Consider the following 15,226-nt stretch of genomic DNA (forward strand, 5'->3'; position numbering starts at 1 on the left):
AAAAAAAAAAAAAAAAAAAAAAACTTATCTGGAAAGGCTAGTGGCAGGAAGATGTAGGAAAGCCTGTGGATACCCCCAAACCAACAGTCTTTTCTCACTTCCAGACCTGTCTCCCATGGATGGTATCAGCACCTCTGGTCCAAAGGAGGAAGTGACTCTTCGGGTGGTGGTGAGGATGCCCCCACAGCACATCATCAAAGGGGTAAGGAACTTCGCGGGGGCGGGGGGTGACACTGTCATTTCTACCCAAGGACATCTGGGCTCTAAGGACCCCCGAACCCACAGCACTCAGCTCCCAAGGCCTTTTACGTTCTCCCCTTCTTGGAGCCGTCTGCCCTGGGCTCACGTGCATCTACCCTGGCCTCACAGGACTTGAAGCAGCAGGAGTTCTTCCTGGGGTGCAGCAAGGTCAGCGGGAAAGTTGACTGGAAGCTGCTGGACGACGCTGTTTTCCAGGTGTTCAAGGTAAGGGATGCGAGAACTCTGAGGGTCTGCTGGTCCTCTGATGACACTGGGGTCTGGGGGCCTCTGAGGTTTGTGCAGGAGTGCTCAGTGGGACAGACATCGCACCTCCTCTTCCCCATCGACCTCTGTGCCTGTAGCACTACCTTCCTCGTGGCCTTCGTGTCTGTGTGTGTGTCCTGCGCATCTCCTTTCTCTCCCTTCTGTCCCGTCAGGACTACATTTCTAAGATGGACCCAGCCTCGACGCTGGGACTAAGCACCGAGTCCATCCACGGCTACAGCGTCAGCCACGTGAAACGGCTCCTGGATGCGGAGCCCCCGGAGCTGCCCCCCTGCCGCCGAGGGGTCAACAACATAGCGGTCTCCCTCAAAGGTCAGTCCCTGCTTCTGGGTGTGGGGCTGAGGAATGCGGGGTGGAGACCGTCGGGTGGTCCGTCACGCGTTCCTTGAGCAAGAACTGGTTGCGGGGCTACAGGGTGAAGGTCACCGTGAGGTGCAAGATGAACGAGCCCGGGCCCGACCTGTCCCAGGGAGGTTGTCGTTTGCGGGACATTTCTGCCCGGCCTGGGCTTCCTCTCCGCCCACCCCCGCAGTGCACGGCCTGCCCCACGTGTCCAGAGCCAGGCCTGGGGGTTCCCGCGGGGTCCCCGGGTGAGGAAGGTGAGCCTCAGGGCGCCGCCCAGGCTCACACTGTCGGGGGCTGGGGTGCAGGTCTCAAGGAGAAGTGTGTGGACAGCCTGGTGTTTGAGACGCTCATCCCCAAGCCCATGCTGCAGCACTACATCGGCCTTCTGCTCAAGCACCGGCGCCTTGTGCTCTCTGGCCCCAGTGGCACCGGCAAGACCTACCTGACCAACCGCCTGGCCGAGTACCTGGTAGAGCGCTCCGGCCGCGAGGTCACCGAGGGCATCGTCAGCACCTTCAACATGCACCAGCAGTCCTGCAAGGTGGCCGCCACCCCGCCTGCCCCATCCTCCCTCCCCTTCCTCGCCGCTGCCTCGACCTCCCTGCCCCTCGGTGACCCCCTTTCCCATCTCAGCCCTGCTCCAGTCTCCTCCCTTCCCGGGCCTCCGGGAGCTCCCACCCCAGCAGGGACCGCGGTCCACACTCTGTCCCCTCATGTCCCAGTGGCCCTCTGCCCGCCTCGTCAGTCCCCACCCCCCTTCTCTTTCGTTTCCTTTCTTTCCAGGATTCGTCCCTGACTGTGGGCTTCCGTCAGGGAAGCACTCAGAACTGTCACTACTGTGCTGTCCCCTGCCAGGTCCCGCTGCCTCCCCAGTTCCCCCCATTGCTGTGCCGTGGCTTCAAACCTTGGCCCCCGCCTCCGCCCCACGGGGAGGCGCGTCCATTAGGAGTGGTTCCTGGTGTAAATCCATTGAAGAAAAGCGTGTGTTCCCCAGCCCCGTGGGCTCTAGGGGCCACTGCTTCAGAAGGTTGCTTTGGGCCTCCGGGCCACTGCTCATCAGCCTGGGGTGGTGTTTTCCGTAGCTCCAGGTCCAAGCGCGTCAAACAGGAACCGAGGCCCCAGGGCATCCGGAGCCAGCTCAGCTTCTCTGAAACCCTCCTCTTCAAGGCTCATCCGGGGGCTCACTGCTCCCGATGTTGACCCACTGCCTTTTCTCATTTCAGGATCTGCAGCTGTATCTCTCCAACCTGGCTAACCAGATAGACCGGGAAACGGGAATCGGGGATGTCCCCCTGGTGATCCTGCTGGATGACCTGAGTGAGGCAGGCTCCATCAGCGAGCTGGTCAACGGGGCCCTGACCTGCAAGTATCACAAATGGTAAGCTGGAGTCAGGACCAGCTTCATCACGGTGGGCAGCAGGGGAGCCCGGTCCAGCCCAAGCTGTGAGCTTTCCACGGGCGTCGGGGGAGGGTACGCGGCAGAAAGCAAGCGTTCAGACGAGTCTATGCAAACCTTTTCTCTCTCTTCCCACAGTCCCTATATTATTGGCACCACTAATCAGCCGGTGAAAATGACCCCCAATCACGGCTTGCATCTGAGCTTCAGGTAAGGACTGGGGCCCTGGATGAGCCTTCCAACCCTACCCGAGTCTGTAAACCAGTTCAATCCAGGATGTGGCCAGAGGAGCAGCAGAAGGAAAGGGAAGTAGCGCAGCCCTGTGGGCTGGGGAGAGAGCAGGCGTGTGCGTGCTGTGGCAGTGCAGGGGGAGACGGAGCCACTGAGACAGGAAAGGACTGTAAAGCTGAGAGGTGCGGCTTCGTGGCTGAGGTTCGGGTTCTGTGCCCGCACGCCCCCTGTCCAGGCCAGTGAGGTCAGATGGTTACCTGCGGGGGGTCACCGATCCGAGAGTCAGCTCTGCCGCGGCCCTGAGTTCAGCGGACCCCACGGGCATTGGTGGGAGGAGGGGGGGGACGGGCCCGCGGGGGATGAGCCGGACACGCCCCCGCGCACTCCGCCCCACCCTTCGCGTCCCTGGCCGCAGGATGCTGACCTTCTCCAACAACGTGGAGCCCGCCAACGGCTTCCTGGTTCGCTACCTGAGGAGGAAGCTGGTGGAGTCGGACTGCGACGTCAACGCCAACAGGGAGGAGCTGCTGCGGGTGCTGGACTGGGTGCCCAAGCTGTGGTACCACCTGCACACCTTCCTGGAGAAGCACAGCACCTCGGACTTCCTCATCGGTATGGCCCGCCCTGCCACGGCCTCCTGCGCCACACCTGGGGGCCGGGGGCGGGGACACTCCCTTTCCTCTCACGTCTTCAGCGCAGAGAGTCACCGACCCTGTGCCCGAGTCACTGCGCAAGCGCCCCCAGCGCAGTCCGCACCCTGAGTCAGCCGTCAGAGAGCTGACCCCTCGCCCTCATTTCCCCACGATTACTGGGAAGAAGGGGGGAAGGGATTTCGGGGGAGTTTAAAGCTTCCCCTCGCTCCCCCACCTCCCGTCCACCCACGGAGGCATCGTTCACGAGGCTACAGCCAGGCTCTCAGCTCCCGCCCGTCCTGACCTCAGTCTCAGTTTAGCCCAGCCCAGCGCTTCTTTCAACCCTGTGGTTATGAGACCCTCTGCCCGGTGTAAAGGAGTCAAGGGGGCAGATGACCAGGGAGAGAGCAAGGTTCTCGGCCGTCTTCACGGCCCCATCCTCTTCCCAGGCCCCTGCTTCTTTCTGTCCTGCCCCATCGGCATCGAGGACTTCCGGACCTGGTTCATTGACCTATGGAACAACTCCATCATTCCCTACCTGCAGGAAGGGGCCAAGGACGGCATCAAGGTGAGCCCGCCCTCGACTCCGCTCAGCCCAGACACCAGGCTGGCCCACCTCACAGAGCAGAAACGGGGTTAGACACGGGGCCACGGAGATCTTTAGGGTCTCCTCCTGACAGGTCGGGTGAGGCACTGGACAGACCACGCTGCTTTCCTGCCTTCGGCCAGCGTTCAGCGAATCGCTAAATGACCGCTGACCCTGGGGCCGTGTGTCCAGCCCTAGGCCTTCTGGCTCTGCTCTAGGGATCAGGGCAGTTAGAGAAATAATTGAGCAAAGAATTAAGTAAAACCCTGTTACAGCCTTAGCTCATTACTAACTGCTAACAAATATGTTACTCTGGCCAAGTTACTTAAACTGTTTAATATCGTCACGTGTAAAAAAGGAGGCGGTATAAATTCTGTTCTGCCTAAATCACTGGCAGTGTTGCGGAGGCAAAGGAAATAAGTGAAAACACGTGTAAAAGTAAACGTTAGAATGAGAACTTGGTGTGAAAAGAAAATGTCATTTTTTTTAAAAAACCTCCTTAGTTTTCTCACCTGTTAATTAGGGCATGATCCAATGACCTGCAATGTGGTGACTAGACCCTACTGGTCACGTATTATCCATAGAAGTAATGTGTCACTGTGATAGACACTGCCTGATGATATGGTAGATTTCTAGAGATACAGTGTATCATTATTTCATTTAATTTGCATTATTATTAATAGTTTTCCAACTTACATCATTTTTTTAAAGCTCTTTTGTGTTTTTTTAAATTAATTTATTTATTTTTGGCTGAGTTGGGTCTTCGTTGCTGCACGCAGGCTTTCTCTAGTTGCGGAGAGCGGGGGCTACTCTTCGTTGTGGTGCGCGGGCTTCTCATCGCGGTGGCTTCCCTTGTTGAGGAGCACAGGCTCTAGGCGCACGGGCTTCAGTAGTTGTGGCTCACGGGCTTCAGTAGTTGTGGCTCGCGGGCTTAGTTGCTCCGCAGCACGTGGGATCTTCCCGGAACAGGGCCTGAACCCACGTCCCCTGCCTTGGCAGGCGGATTCTTAACCACTGCGCCACCAGGGAAGTCCCCTGACTTACATCATTTTTACACAGATAATATCTCATTTCAACAAAGGTGAAATTTCTTTCAAAAGGTATTACTAAACTGAAAGAATTTCTTACTTGGAAAATAAAATCGTGGGGTCGTAAGATTTGTCCATGTTAAGTCTTAATGCAGTCTGCCAAATTATCCTCCAAAATGGTTTCTACCAATTTATGCCAACTTATTTTACTTCCCTTGTTGGGAAACTCAAAGGAAACCCCACAGGGATCAGAGCCTCAAGCTTTACATTTGAGGAAGTACACACGCCATCAGGAGACTCCACGAACAAGCCTCTCATCTGCGGGTTCCTCGCCCAGTGATCACATTTCTCCTTCTCTCCAGGTTCACGGGCAGAAAGCTGCCTGGGAGGACCCCGTCGAGTGGGTCCGGGACACTCTTCCCTGGCCGTCAGCCCAACAAGACCAGTCAAAGCTGTACCACCTGCCCCCACCCACCGTGGGCCCTCACAGCATTGCTTCGCCCCCTGAGGACAGGACGGTCAAGGACAGCACCCCCAGCTCCCTGGACTCCGACCCGCTGGTGAGTAGAGGCCGCTCTGAGGCAAAAGTCAGAGTGTCACAGAACTGAACCCTCGTCCACAGCCCGCTGGGGCCCAGAGGCCGGGACAAGCAAGCATGAGGCCAGGGGGTGGGAAACTCTGGCCGTCAGAACCCTGGGCTAAGCTACACAGTGTCACCCGCCAGCAAGGTGTGTGTCCTCTAGCAAAGACCCGGGTCCGGGCGGAGCCCAGGTGGGAACGGCGGCCAGAGCAGGAGAGCAGTGGGACCCACGGGTGCTTGCCCTGGTGCCATCCTGCAGGCTGCCGCGGTCCAGTGGCTTCAGGAGCCCTTGGAAAGTAAGCTGAGACAAGTGACAGACTAGGGGACATGTCTGCAGTGCTTGTAGCCGAGAGAGGATTGACACCCAGAACATGTGACCCTTCCCCCCAAAACTGCCACGCAGAACAACAATGGGCAAAGGAGGCAAGGGGCAGGCGTTGACTAAAGGAAATGCAAAGGGCCAATAAAAGGACTTCCCTGGTGGCGCAGTGGTTAAGAATCTGCCTGCCAATGCAGGGCACACGGGTTCGAGCTCTGGTCCGGGAAGATCCCACGTGCCACGGAGCAACTAAGCCCGTGAGCCACAATTGCTGAGCCTGTGCTCTAGAGCCTGCGAGCCACAACTCCTGAGCCTGTGTGCCACAACTCCTGAAGCCCACGTGCCTAGAGCCCGTGCTCCGCAACAAGAGAAGCCACCGCAATGAGAAGCCCGCACACCGCAACGAAGAGTAGCCCCCGCTCTCCGCAACTAGAGAAAGCCCACGCGCAGCAACGAAGACCCAACACAGCCAAAAATAAATAAATAGATTAATTAATTTAAAAAATACTATTTATAAAAAGGGCCAATAAAAACAGAAAAAGACCCTTCCCCTCTCTAATCACTGAGGAGACGTGTATTACAACAAGGAGATAACTGTTTCACATTTGCAGAATCGTGTGTGTGTGTGTGTGTGTGTGTGTGTGTGTGTGGAGGCTCGGACCTTTGTTCTGCTGGTGGGGGCATTTGTCAGTCACTGTCTTAGAGGATGATTTGGCAGGTGGTCTGAAAAACTTAACATGCACAAACTCCAGGACCTAATTTTACCTTTTCGAGTAGGAAGGAGATTCCTCTACTTTAGTCCTAAGACATTTTATTTAAACTTTGACCTTGTAGAAAACAGATGTCCTCTGTGTCAAAAGGCTTTTAAATCGGGAGGGTGCTAATGTCATGGAAACGGAGGCTGGAAGGCAGAGCCATGGAGAGGCAATGAGGCTTCCTTAGCTGAATGGAGAGTCAGAGTCGTGAAGTGTTGAGGGAAACTGAGGGAAGAAGGGTGGGAGGTGGGACTTCCCCGGCGGTCCAGTGGTTAAGACTCCGCACTTCCAACGCAAGGGGTGCGGGTTCGATCCCTGGTCGGGGAACTAAGATCCCACGTGCCACGCGGCACAGCTCAGGCCCCGCTGAAGCAATGAGGTGGGAACTAGGTAGAAGCAGGTCCTAAGGGCACTGGGTGCAGCCGCTGGGCCGTGGTCTGTTACAAGGAGGGCTGTTAGACGGTCTTTGGACCCTTCCCACCTCCTCCTGGGGCTGGCCGGGGAGCGCTGGCACCTTGCAGGGAGGAGGTGGCTCTGCCCTCTGGCCTTCCCTGCACGTCACTCCCGAGGGCTGGTTCCCACATCCGAGCTTACACACAGGGTGGAAGCAGTCATCTTGGCCTCTTCCAGAACTAGCCGCCAACTCTCTGGGCTCTCAGCCCCTTGCAGACGCAGGACCAGACCCACGGTCTGGTTTTCTGTGTTTCCCAAAGTCCCAACTCTCCGTAACTGTCTCTCCGCCCCTCTCTAGATGGCCATGCTGCTGAAACTTCAGGAGGCTGCCAATTACATCGAGTCTCCAGACCGAGAAAGCATCCTGGACCCCAACCTCCAGGCCACGCTCTGAGGGCCCGGCATCCAGTCACAGGACAGCAGGACGCGGCCACTGCTGCGTGCAGCCTCCTCTTCCCCGCTTCCTCCTGGGCGCCGGCTCTCTGGCCACGAGGACAGGAGGGGGGAGGTGGAAGGAGGGGGCGGCTTCCTGGTGCTGCACCTTCAAGAACGCCCGGTGGGACTGGTGGGTGGACCTGTGTCCCCAGGTACATTTCCTGGCCTCCTCTTGTGACTTTGGGGAAAAGATGATCCTGGGTCTTTTTCCTTGATTTCTTGTCTCAATTACAAACTCCTGAGCTTTCTGGGGAGGGGTTCAGAAGACATCAAACAAGCCTGCAGTAGTTCCTAACTGATGCTCACAGACAAGAGACACGGCCCCGTGGGGGAATCTGCTGGGGGAGGCGGCGGCTCCCCAGACCTTCCCACGGACCCTGCCCAGTTCCATCGCCACTGCCAACAGCTCTCCCCGCACCCCAAGATTTGGCTGCAGCCCAGAAAAAGAAGCATGTGATTTAAAAACGTTTAAATCAATCTGTAAAGGGTTTAAAAAAAAAAAAAAAGCTGAAGCTGGAGGGAGGAAATCCATTCGCCTGGGCAGAGAGCGTGCCGCCCGCCCTGCCGTCTGGACCACATGGGGGCACCGACGAGACGGCTGTGATCTGAGAAGGTGCCAGACCCCAGAGGTGCCACCACAGCCTTCAGAGAAGCACCGCCGGCTCCATCTCAGCCTCTAATTTAACACGCATGAGTCAATAAACCCTACTTTTTTTACTTTTTATTTTTGTTTTATTTCCATTTTCCCCTCCCATTTGCCTATTTATTCTCCTCCTCTTTTTTCGGTTTGTTTTTTTTCCCATTTCCTCCCACGTCCACGAGATGCTCACGTTGCTTTTCCAAGCCGCTCTTTGGAGAGCCCGATGCCACCTGATTGGTACCAGCTAGACACCTGCCATGCCACTGTGTCTGCCACCCTTGGGGCTCACATGGGACATGTAGCGTTGGCTCAGCAGCGGGACACGAGGGACCTCGAGGTCCCTTTTGAGAAAACACACGCTCTGCCTGGAGCCCGGCGGCCAGCCTCTGGAAGAGAGCGCATCGCCTCACCCTGATACAAGGTCTAATCTGAGCTTCCCCGTGGACTGGAGGAAAACCGCAAACTGGAAGTCTGTCTGTCCTGGGGCCTGCGGAGCCCCTCGCTGTGCTATTCTGATGGCGACCGCTTTGCCCAACTGAATCCACAATCCCCAGCCGGCCTTTACAGTTGGTTTCAAACAAGTGACTAGTCCCTTAGGAGTGGACATCCATGTGAGATGCTCCCAATCAGAATATAAGGAGTTTGATTTGGTGGCAGAGATCTGCCTTCCAAAGGGATCCACTTTTTGCAGAAGTTGCCCTGAAGTTTCGGCAGTCCTAATTCCTTCATCGGACAAGCACTTACAGGGCGCTTACTGTGTACAAGTCATTAGGTTAAAATAAAAAAAAAAAGACGTGGGCCCTTACGTTCACAGTCTAGCGGGAAATGTTAACTTCCATTAAATGCACACATCTCCTTGTTTTCTGGACCTTCAGGATCACCTGAGAAACGGAGCCAAAACCCCAGGAGCCAGCCAGCGAGAAGCCCGTGATTAGCTGTCCAGCGCACTGGGTTGCCTGGTGAGGCTGCGGTTTGGGGCTCTGCAGACCAGGGATGTGTGATGAGCCTGGGCCCAAGTGTTTGCTCTTCAGATCCCCAAGTAGCACAAGAACTTATCAGAACCTACAGGCACAGTAACCAGGATCGCTCTGTCCCGCCAAACCAAGGAGTAGCTGCCTCTGAATCTTCGTATCAGAAGACTTTCATTTAGGTCCAAAAGGTGGTCCAGATTGCTCCCTCCAAAAGCTTCTGCATTCACCTGGTGGCCGCCATGGGTGACGGGCTCGTCTCCGCTCGAGGCGATGTCTGCTGATGCTGCTAGAGCCGTGGAGACCCCCAGCTCAGCCGGAAAATATGCAATTCTGAGCGGGAAGAGGCTGCTTGTCCAAGGATGGTGCTGACATCACTGCCTTAAGGTCTCTGCCGTGCAGGAGGAGGAAAGCCCCGCAGCTGGGCGTTCTAGCTTGGAAGGACGGGGAGACACCCGAGCGGGCCTTCTCTGGGCTCTGGCCTCTCGTGGCCCCTCCCCGGCTGCAGTCCCGTGGCCGGGCTCAGGCTCCCAGTGCCGTCTCCACCCGGGGGCTGAGCCTTTCTCTCTGTTCTCGGTGCTGCCCAGCCAGTGCCTTCGGTCATGGGCGTTAACTGGCTACTTGAGAAAAAGGAAAGGGGTGACCCTCTTCCTCCATTCCAACTGCCTCAGACCCCCCAAAGCGATTCCCGCTTCCCTGGTCACCGTGGATACCACCGCGAAGTTTCCGTTGATCCTCAGCAGGCTGGCTCTGGAGGCCTCAGGTTCCGGCGTTTCATCTCCGTTCCTGTAGGATCCACCGCCCTGCTCTCGGCTGACTGCCGCGTTTAGCCCGGGTCTCCAGCCGCCTGCCTCCAGAAAGCGGGATCCCATCTGGCGAAGTGGCACTGCCCCTCCGCCTTCCCTCTGGAGCCTGGGCCCCTGGCTGTGGGCATGCATCATCCCCCAGGAATCACGGTGACATGGCGACCGGGGCAGGCCGAAACTCCTCACGGTGCTAGGACCCTCGGGGCGCTCATCCCGAGTCCTCTGGAGCTGAAGCCCGAGCCCCCACTGCCTCCACCCTGGAATGAGTGGCGAGTGCAGATCCACGGCAGTCTTTCCCACCTACACCCTTGCTTCTTGGTCGAGACCACTGGGATCCCTCAAAAAAGAAAAGCTGGGTCCCAGGGCTAAACTCTCAACGCCCAGCACCTTGAGAAGAATCCGGCCTCTCCAGGACTGGAGTGTGTGCCCTCCCCCCACTCCAGCCCCCAACTCCTTTCCTCACCAAAGCCGGCGAGCAGACCACGTGGCTCAACGCCCAGCCCCGCTTCAGGGCAGAGGTGCGGCCGCGGCCCCTCGTTCCTGGATGAAGGAGACCAACGCGTTTCGTCCAGTGTATTTGTCCTCAGCCCCTGCCTAGGCACGAAAAATAAAGTACTAGGTGATGGCGGCCAGCAGAGGACCCGATGTCTGTGTGTGTCTCTCTCACAAGAGCAGCTGACTGCTGCCACTCCCTGTTTTCTGAGCTTCATCGAGTATTTTTTAAAACCTCTGCTTTGAGGCAGCTCTGCGGTGCTTACCTCTGTGTGTGCGTGAGTGTCAGCCCGGCATCTTTGTCACGTGGTTGAGGCCTCGGGAAGCTGCAGGGAAGTTGGGTTTCCTGAGGCCCTGGGGAGCCCCTACTGCAGAGTCCTTAGTGATTGACATGCTAAGCTTTGGTTCTGAATTACCAACCTTCTCACTCATCTATCCATACTCCTTAAGGACCCAAGACAAAATAGTGATTTTTAAAAATTTTTTTTATTTCTTGCTTTCTGGTTTTCCTGGTTTGGGCCTAATCTCACCACTTCTTCGCTCCTAGCTCCCTGAGACAAGAGGGGCACTCTTCAGTCTCTGAGGTCACTTTATTTCCCGTACTTTTCCAAGAGGAGGAAGAAATCAGCGGCGACCTGCGCCTTCCCACCAGCACCTCACACACACCAACCCTGCCCAGGGGTGAAAGTTGCCTGCATGAGTGGGGCTTGGCCCTGTAAGCTGGGATCAGGGCGAGCCTCCACGCTACGTTAGGGACCCTTTATTGCAAGGCGTTTGGGAGAGGAAGTTGCGCCTGTCCTAATCACACATTTAACAAGGCATTCTTTCTAGGGCTAAAGTCATCTGGGTCACCAAATGTAACTTCTCATCATACTTTTTTCCCTTACCTAAGGGAAGCCTTACCTAAGCTGAAGCTAGTAAGTAGACTCTAGTCTACTAGTAAGCAACCCCCCTCAACTGATGGGATGGAATGTGCTCTTCCAGGGGGTTCACTAGTGGAACCCCAGTACTCTCTTATGATGACTGATAACTTCTAGTGAGTTCTGTCCATGGCCCCCACCAAAGAGGCCGTAAGAAAATGGTCTTAGGGACACTGTGTTCCCAGAAGGCCAGAGCCTGAGGATAACGCCCTTTATAACTGAATCCATTTTATACATTCATGAGCCCTCGGTCAACCTGATCAGGGATACGGGGGGCCGCCACCTTGGCTTGCCCACTGCTGAGGGTCCACGTGTGCGTGTCAGCTCCAGCCACAGACCCTGCGAGAGACGGCATCGTCTGAACGTGAGGGCACCAAGAGAAATTTGGAAGCTGCAGAAATAGCAACACAGTGGAAAATTAGCCTGTGTGTACTAGATCCTCCCGGTTTGGTGTTTTGGTTCTTTCTTAGTGGTCATGCCACGGAGAGTTTTGTGTGATAGGCATGGTCATGGAAGTAAGTGAACACTTGGTCCCTTGATTCATCTCTCTTTTTTTTTTTTTTTTTTTTGGCTGTGCCCCTCGGCTTGCAGGATCTTAGTTCCCTGACCGGGGATTGAACCCAGGCCACAGCAGTGAAAGCGCTGAGTCCTAACCACTGGACCGCCAGGGAATTCTCACCTCTTTCATTTCTTTTTTTGCCTCCTCTCAACTATTTATTCTGATTTCTAGACAAGTGAGTTAATCGGATAGGCCCCTGTGACAGACATTCCCTACTCAAATTCACAGCCTTCTGTCAAAACAACATATCGGGCGCTGCTATATTTTCCGCGTCGGAACTGGGAGCTGACGCCCACCTCTTTCATTTCTTACTATGTTCTCACATATGTTTCCAGACCAGCAGTGTTGGCAGCATCTGAGGACTTGTTAGAAATGAAGTTCTCAGAACCCATCCCAGACCTGTTGAATCAGAAACTGGGGAGAAGGCCCAGCGATTCGTGTTTTAACGAACCTCTCGGTAATTCTGCTGTGCGCTACAGTTTGCAGCTCACTGTGTTAGGGAAAGCCGAGGGTCAGAGTCCCCACGCTGGGGCTTTAGGACCAAAAATAAGGTCCTCGGTTATAATTCAGACTTTAACATTAGTTTCAGTTCTCATGCTTCCTCAGGATCCTGTTCTTCCTTTCATTTAACAGAAAGGACGGGTATGTGTGCCTTTGGGCAGAAGTGAGGGGGGAATGCTTGCATCTCCTAGTCAAACACAACCTTCAGAGGAAAATGTCATGGCTCTGAGATTCCTAGGGGCTTCCCAGGGGGACGCAGTGGGAGAGCTCTTCCAGGTAGCTCTTCGGCTGGGTGACGTGTCTACTCAGCCTTTTTCTGGTGATACAATAGGATGAGAATGGCTTCAAAATGTGACTTGCATTTCCATGAAAACTTGTTCTCTTGGCAGCATCCCTCGCCCTTGCCCCAGTTCTAAAGGGCACTGCCAGGTCTGAGAACCTGCGAGAACCTCCTGCCCCCACCCCCAAACACACACACCCCGGCCCTGCTCAGTCCGCAGGAGAGAGGTTGAGGCAGCGGAGTACCAAGTCGTCGGGGTCATCCATCCTTTCCCCGCACCGGGACACACAACTACTCGTGGCGACAGAATAAAAAAAAATGTTTTTTTAATCTGAAAGGAGCTTCATATCTTTCCAAACTCACAGACCCCCACTGGTGGGGCCTTGTGGGAGATGAGGTGCGTACAACTGGTTTTGTTTCAAGTTTGTCCGTTTTCCTCATGAGAGCACTTGGTGGAGGACGAAGAACCATCTGGCATTGGGCCTCCTGGGCTCGGGGACCAAGCAGCTGGAAGAGGACGAGAAGGCGAGTGAAGCGCTGCACTAAAGTCACCCCGGGCCCTTCGTCCAGCTCCTGCGGGCTCTCCCCGCCTCCAGGCCATGTCTTGTGTCTCCAGACAGAAGATGTGGATGGGAAGGCAGGGGTTCCCATCCCAGCCCCATCCCAGCCCGTCTCTGGGCCACTGATGTGCGAGGGCCTCCCACTTGCTGTTTTCTGGGTTGTGGTGGTGTTTTTTTTTTAACAGAACAATCTTCTTCTCAAATGAATTCCAGCCCCTGCTGGGTTCCTTTCCTTGTCCCTAACGCACCCGTCCCCGTTTTAGGCAGCGCTGTTTGTGTGATGGAATCTTGTTTCTCAAACGCGTGGCGATCCTCAGGTGGAAGGTGGGCAGGAATCTTTGCAACACTTTTTTTTTTTTTAATTTATTGTACACAAACCCCCACACCTGGATATGTGTGTGTGTCTGTGTGTTTATGGTTTTTATCACTGGCCCTCCCTCTTTCAACCTACCCCCCTTTATATCTGATGTAGAGAAAGTGAGCCGTTGTACATAGTTGCGGTAACAATCATAAAGAGAGCTGGGCCGTGCCCTCGGTGATTCATCTTAAATAACAAAGTGGTTGAAAGTTAAGTTCATGCCGGGCCACAGAAGTGGCCTTCCTCCATCACTGCCGGAGGCTCCTCACCTGGGCCCTCTGTCCATCAGGCATGTCTCTTCCCACCAAGAGTCACCTGTTTGACGCCATTTGCATTTCAATAAAGCTATCTTCTGTGTTGCCCTATTGCTCTCTCCAGCTCCCTCTGTCTGGTTTCTGTTTCCATTTATCTTCTGGCCTGTGCCTTTGATCGGGAAGGTCATTTGCCAAACCCAGAGGTAAGAGCCAGCTGCCTGGATATCTGCTCCTCAGCCCTAAGCAGGACCCTCTCGGCCCCTTTGGTTGAGGGTGGGGTGGGGTCCTGCTTGCAGACTGGACGCAGCCTCCTTCACCAGAACTCGAAACGTCCAGCCCAGACCTCGGGGCTCTCTGAATCCTCCCTCCACTGCCTCGATGTTTGAAAACATACCACCCTCTGGACTTGCCTAAGTTTTCTTCTTGGGGTAAAAGTGACTAAACCTCTGAGAAAAGAAGCTGTTCTAATAGAGTTCTGCTTCTGGCCACTGAAAGAAGGAAAATAGGAAGTCCTACTCTGCCCTACTGTGGAACTGTGGTGTCCAAAAGGGCATCTTTCCCCTACGAAATTGTGGTGACACAAGCCACCTCTGCCCTCTAGTAGGAGGTGGCAAGTGGGTTTAGAGCTCTCCTCAAAATAAATAATCGAGGACTCATTCTTTCGGAAGAATACTCAGGCGAGGTGACTTAATTCCTGTGATCAGCTTAGCCTCTGAAGTCTTAGAACTGGGCTAGGAATTGCTAACTGGTTTCCTTTGCCACTTGGGAAGGAGTCGTGGTTCCTAGAGACGTTTTCAAGGCACTTAACCTGAACAGCTTACTAAGAAATGCCTGTTCCCATTTGCTCTGACCCTGGCACTCCAACAACAGCCCCATCCCTGTGCCGCCGCGTGCTTGCCCCTGCCCTGCCTGCACTGCTAACCCCTCTCAACAATCCTCTCCGCTTGTTCCAGGCTTTAGGAGTGTCTCTGCACCTTGAGCCATGTCCCCGAGCAGCCCGGGATGGCCATATTAACTACTTATCCCTCCACCCTGTAAGGTCCAGCCATAATTTCCCTGGAAAAAAACTTTAGACTTTCTCAGCTAGTAGGACTTATTCTCAATAGGACTTGTAAGAACTTACCCTGGACGGAATTCCCTTTCCCACGCTGCTCTCTCCTGGCCAGCCACGGTCCAACCTTGAGGTTGGGTTCATCCACCTGAAAAACCAATGGACTCCCCACTGCCCAGTCGACGCAGATTCCTTCCCCCGACCTTTGGATTCCTGAGGCTAAGAGATGAAGACTCTCACTTGTTTCGGGGCAAAAGCGGTTGGTTTGAAAGAGGAGCTAATTCCGACCCTCTCCTTAAATCCCCGTCCACCCATCCCCATCCCACCCTCTCTTGACTTAGTATCTTACGGGTGAAGAACCGGTGCATGTGGAGTCACAGGTCACGAGCTGCGCTCCCGGCAAGGCTGCTCAGCCGCCGTTAAGCCGCGGGAGAAACCCACCTCCTGGCCCCTCGGCCAGGTTCCTGCGGAGACGGTGCAGTTCTCGTTCCCGCGGCAGGTGGAGCTGTCTCCGGAGGCTCGGGCCTCGGCCCCGCCCCCGCGCGCTTGCCC

General features: G+C 55.3%; 1 protein-coding gene across 1 annotated transcript in view; it reads left to right on the forward strand.

Annotated features, from left to right (window-relative positions):
- The window catches only part of NAV1 (neuron navigator 1), a 126,177-nt gene extending 115,833 nt beyond the window's left edge, over positions 1-10,344 (forward strand). The window contains exons 21-30 of the mRNA XM_024749651.1: positions 105-202; positions 370-465; positions 678-837; positions 1,176-1,411; positions 2,094-2,248; positions 2,405-2,476; positions 2,913-3,109; positions 3,579-3,697; positions 5,106-5,303; positions 7,149-10,344. Coding sequence (XP_024605419.1) covers positions 105-202; positions 370-465; positions 678-837; positions 1,176-1,411; positions 2,094-2,248; positions 2,405-2,476; positions 2,913-3,109; positions 3,579-3,697; positions 5,106-5,303; positions 7,149-7,244 — 1,427 coding nt within the window. The 3' untranslated portion in view covers positions 7,245-10,344. The remainder of the gene's footprint in view (positions 1-104; positions 203-369; positions 466-677; positions 838-1,175; positions 1,412-2,093; positions 2,249-2,404; positions 2,477-2,912; positions 3,110-3,578; positions 3,698-5,105; positions 5,304-7,148) is intronic.
- The last annotated feature ends 4,882 nt before the right edge of the window (positions 10,345-15,226 follow it).

Source organism: Neophocaena asiaeorientalis, unplaced genomic scaffold (genome assembly GCF_003031525.2).
Source record: "Neophocaena asiaeorientalis asiaeorientalis breed wild unplaced genomic scaffold, Neophocaena_asiaeorientalis_V1.1 scaffold44, whole genome shotgun sequence".
Classification (NCBI taxonomy): Eukaryota; Metazoa; Chordata; class Mammalia; order Artiodactyla; family Phocoenidae; genus Neophocaena; species Neophocaena asiaeorientalis.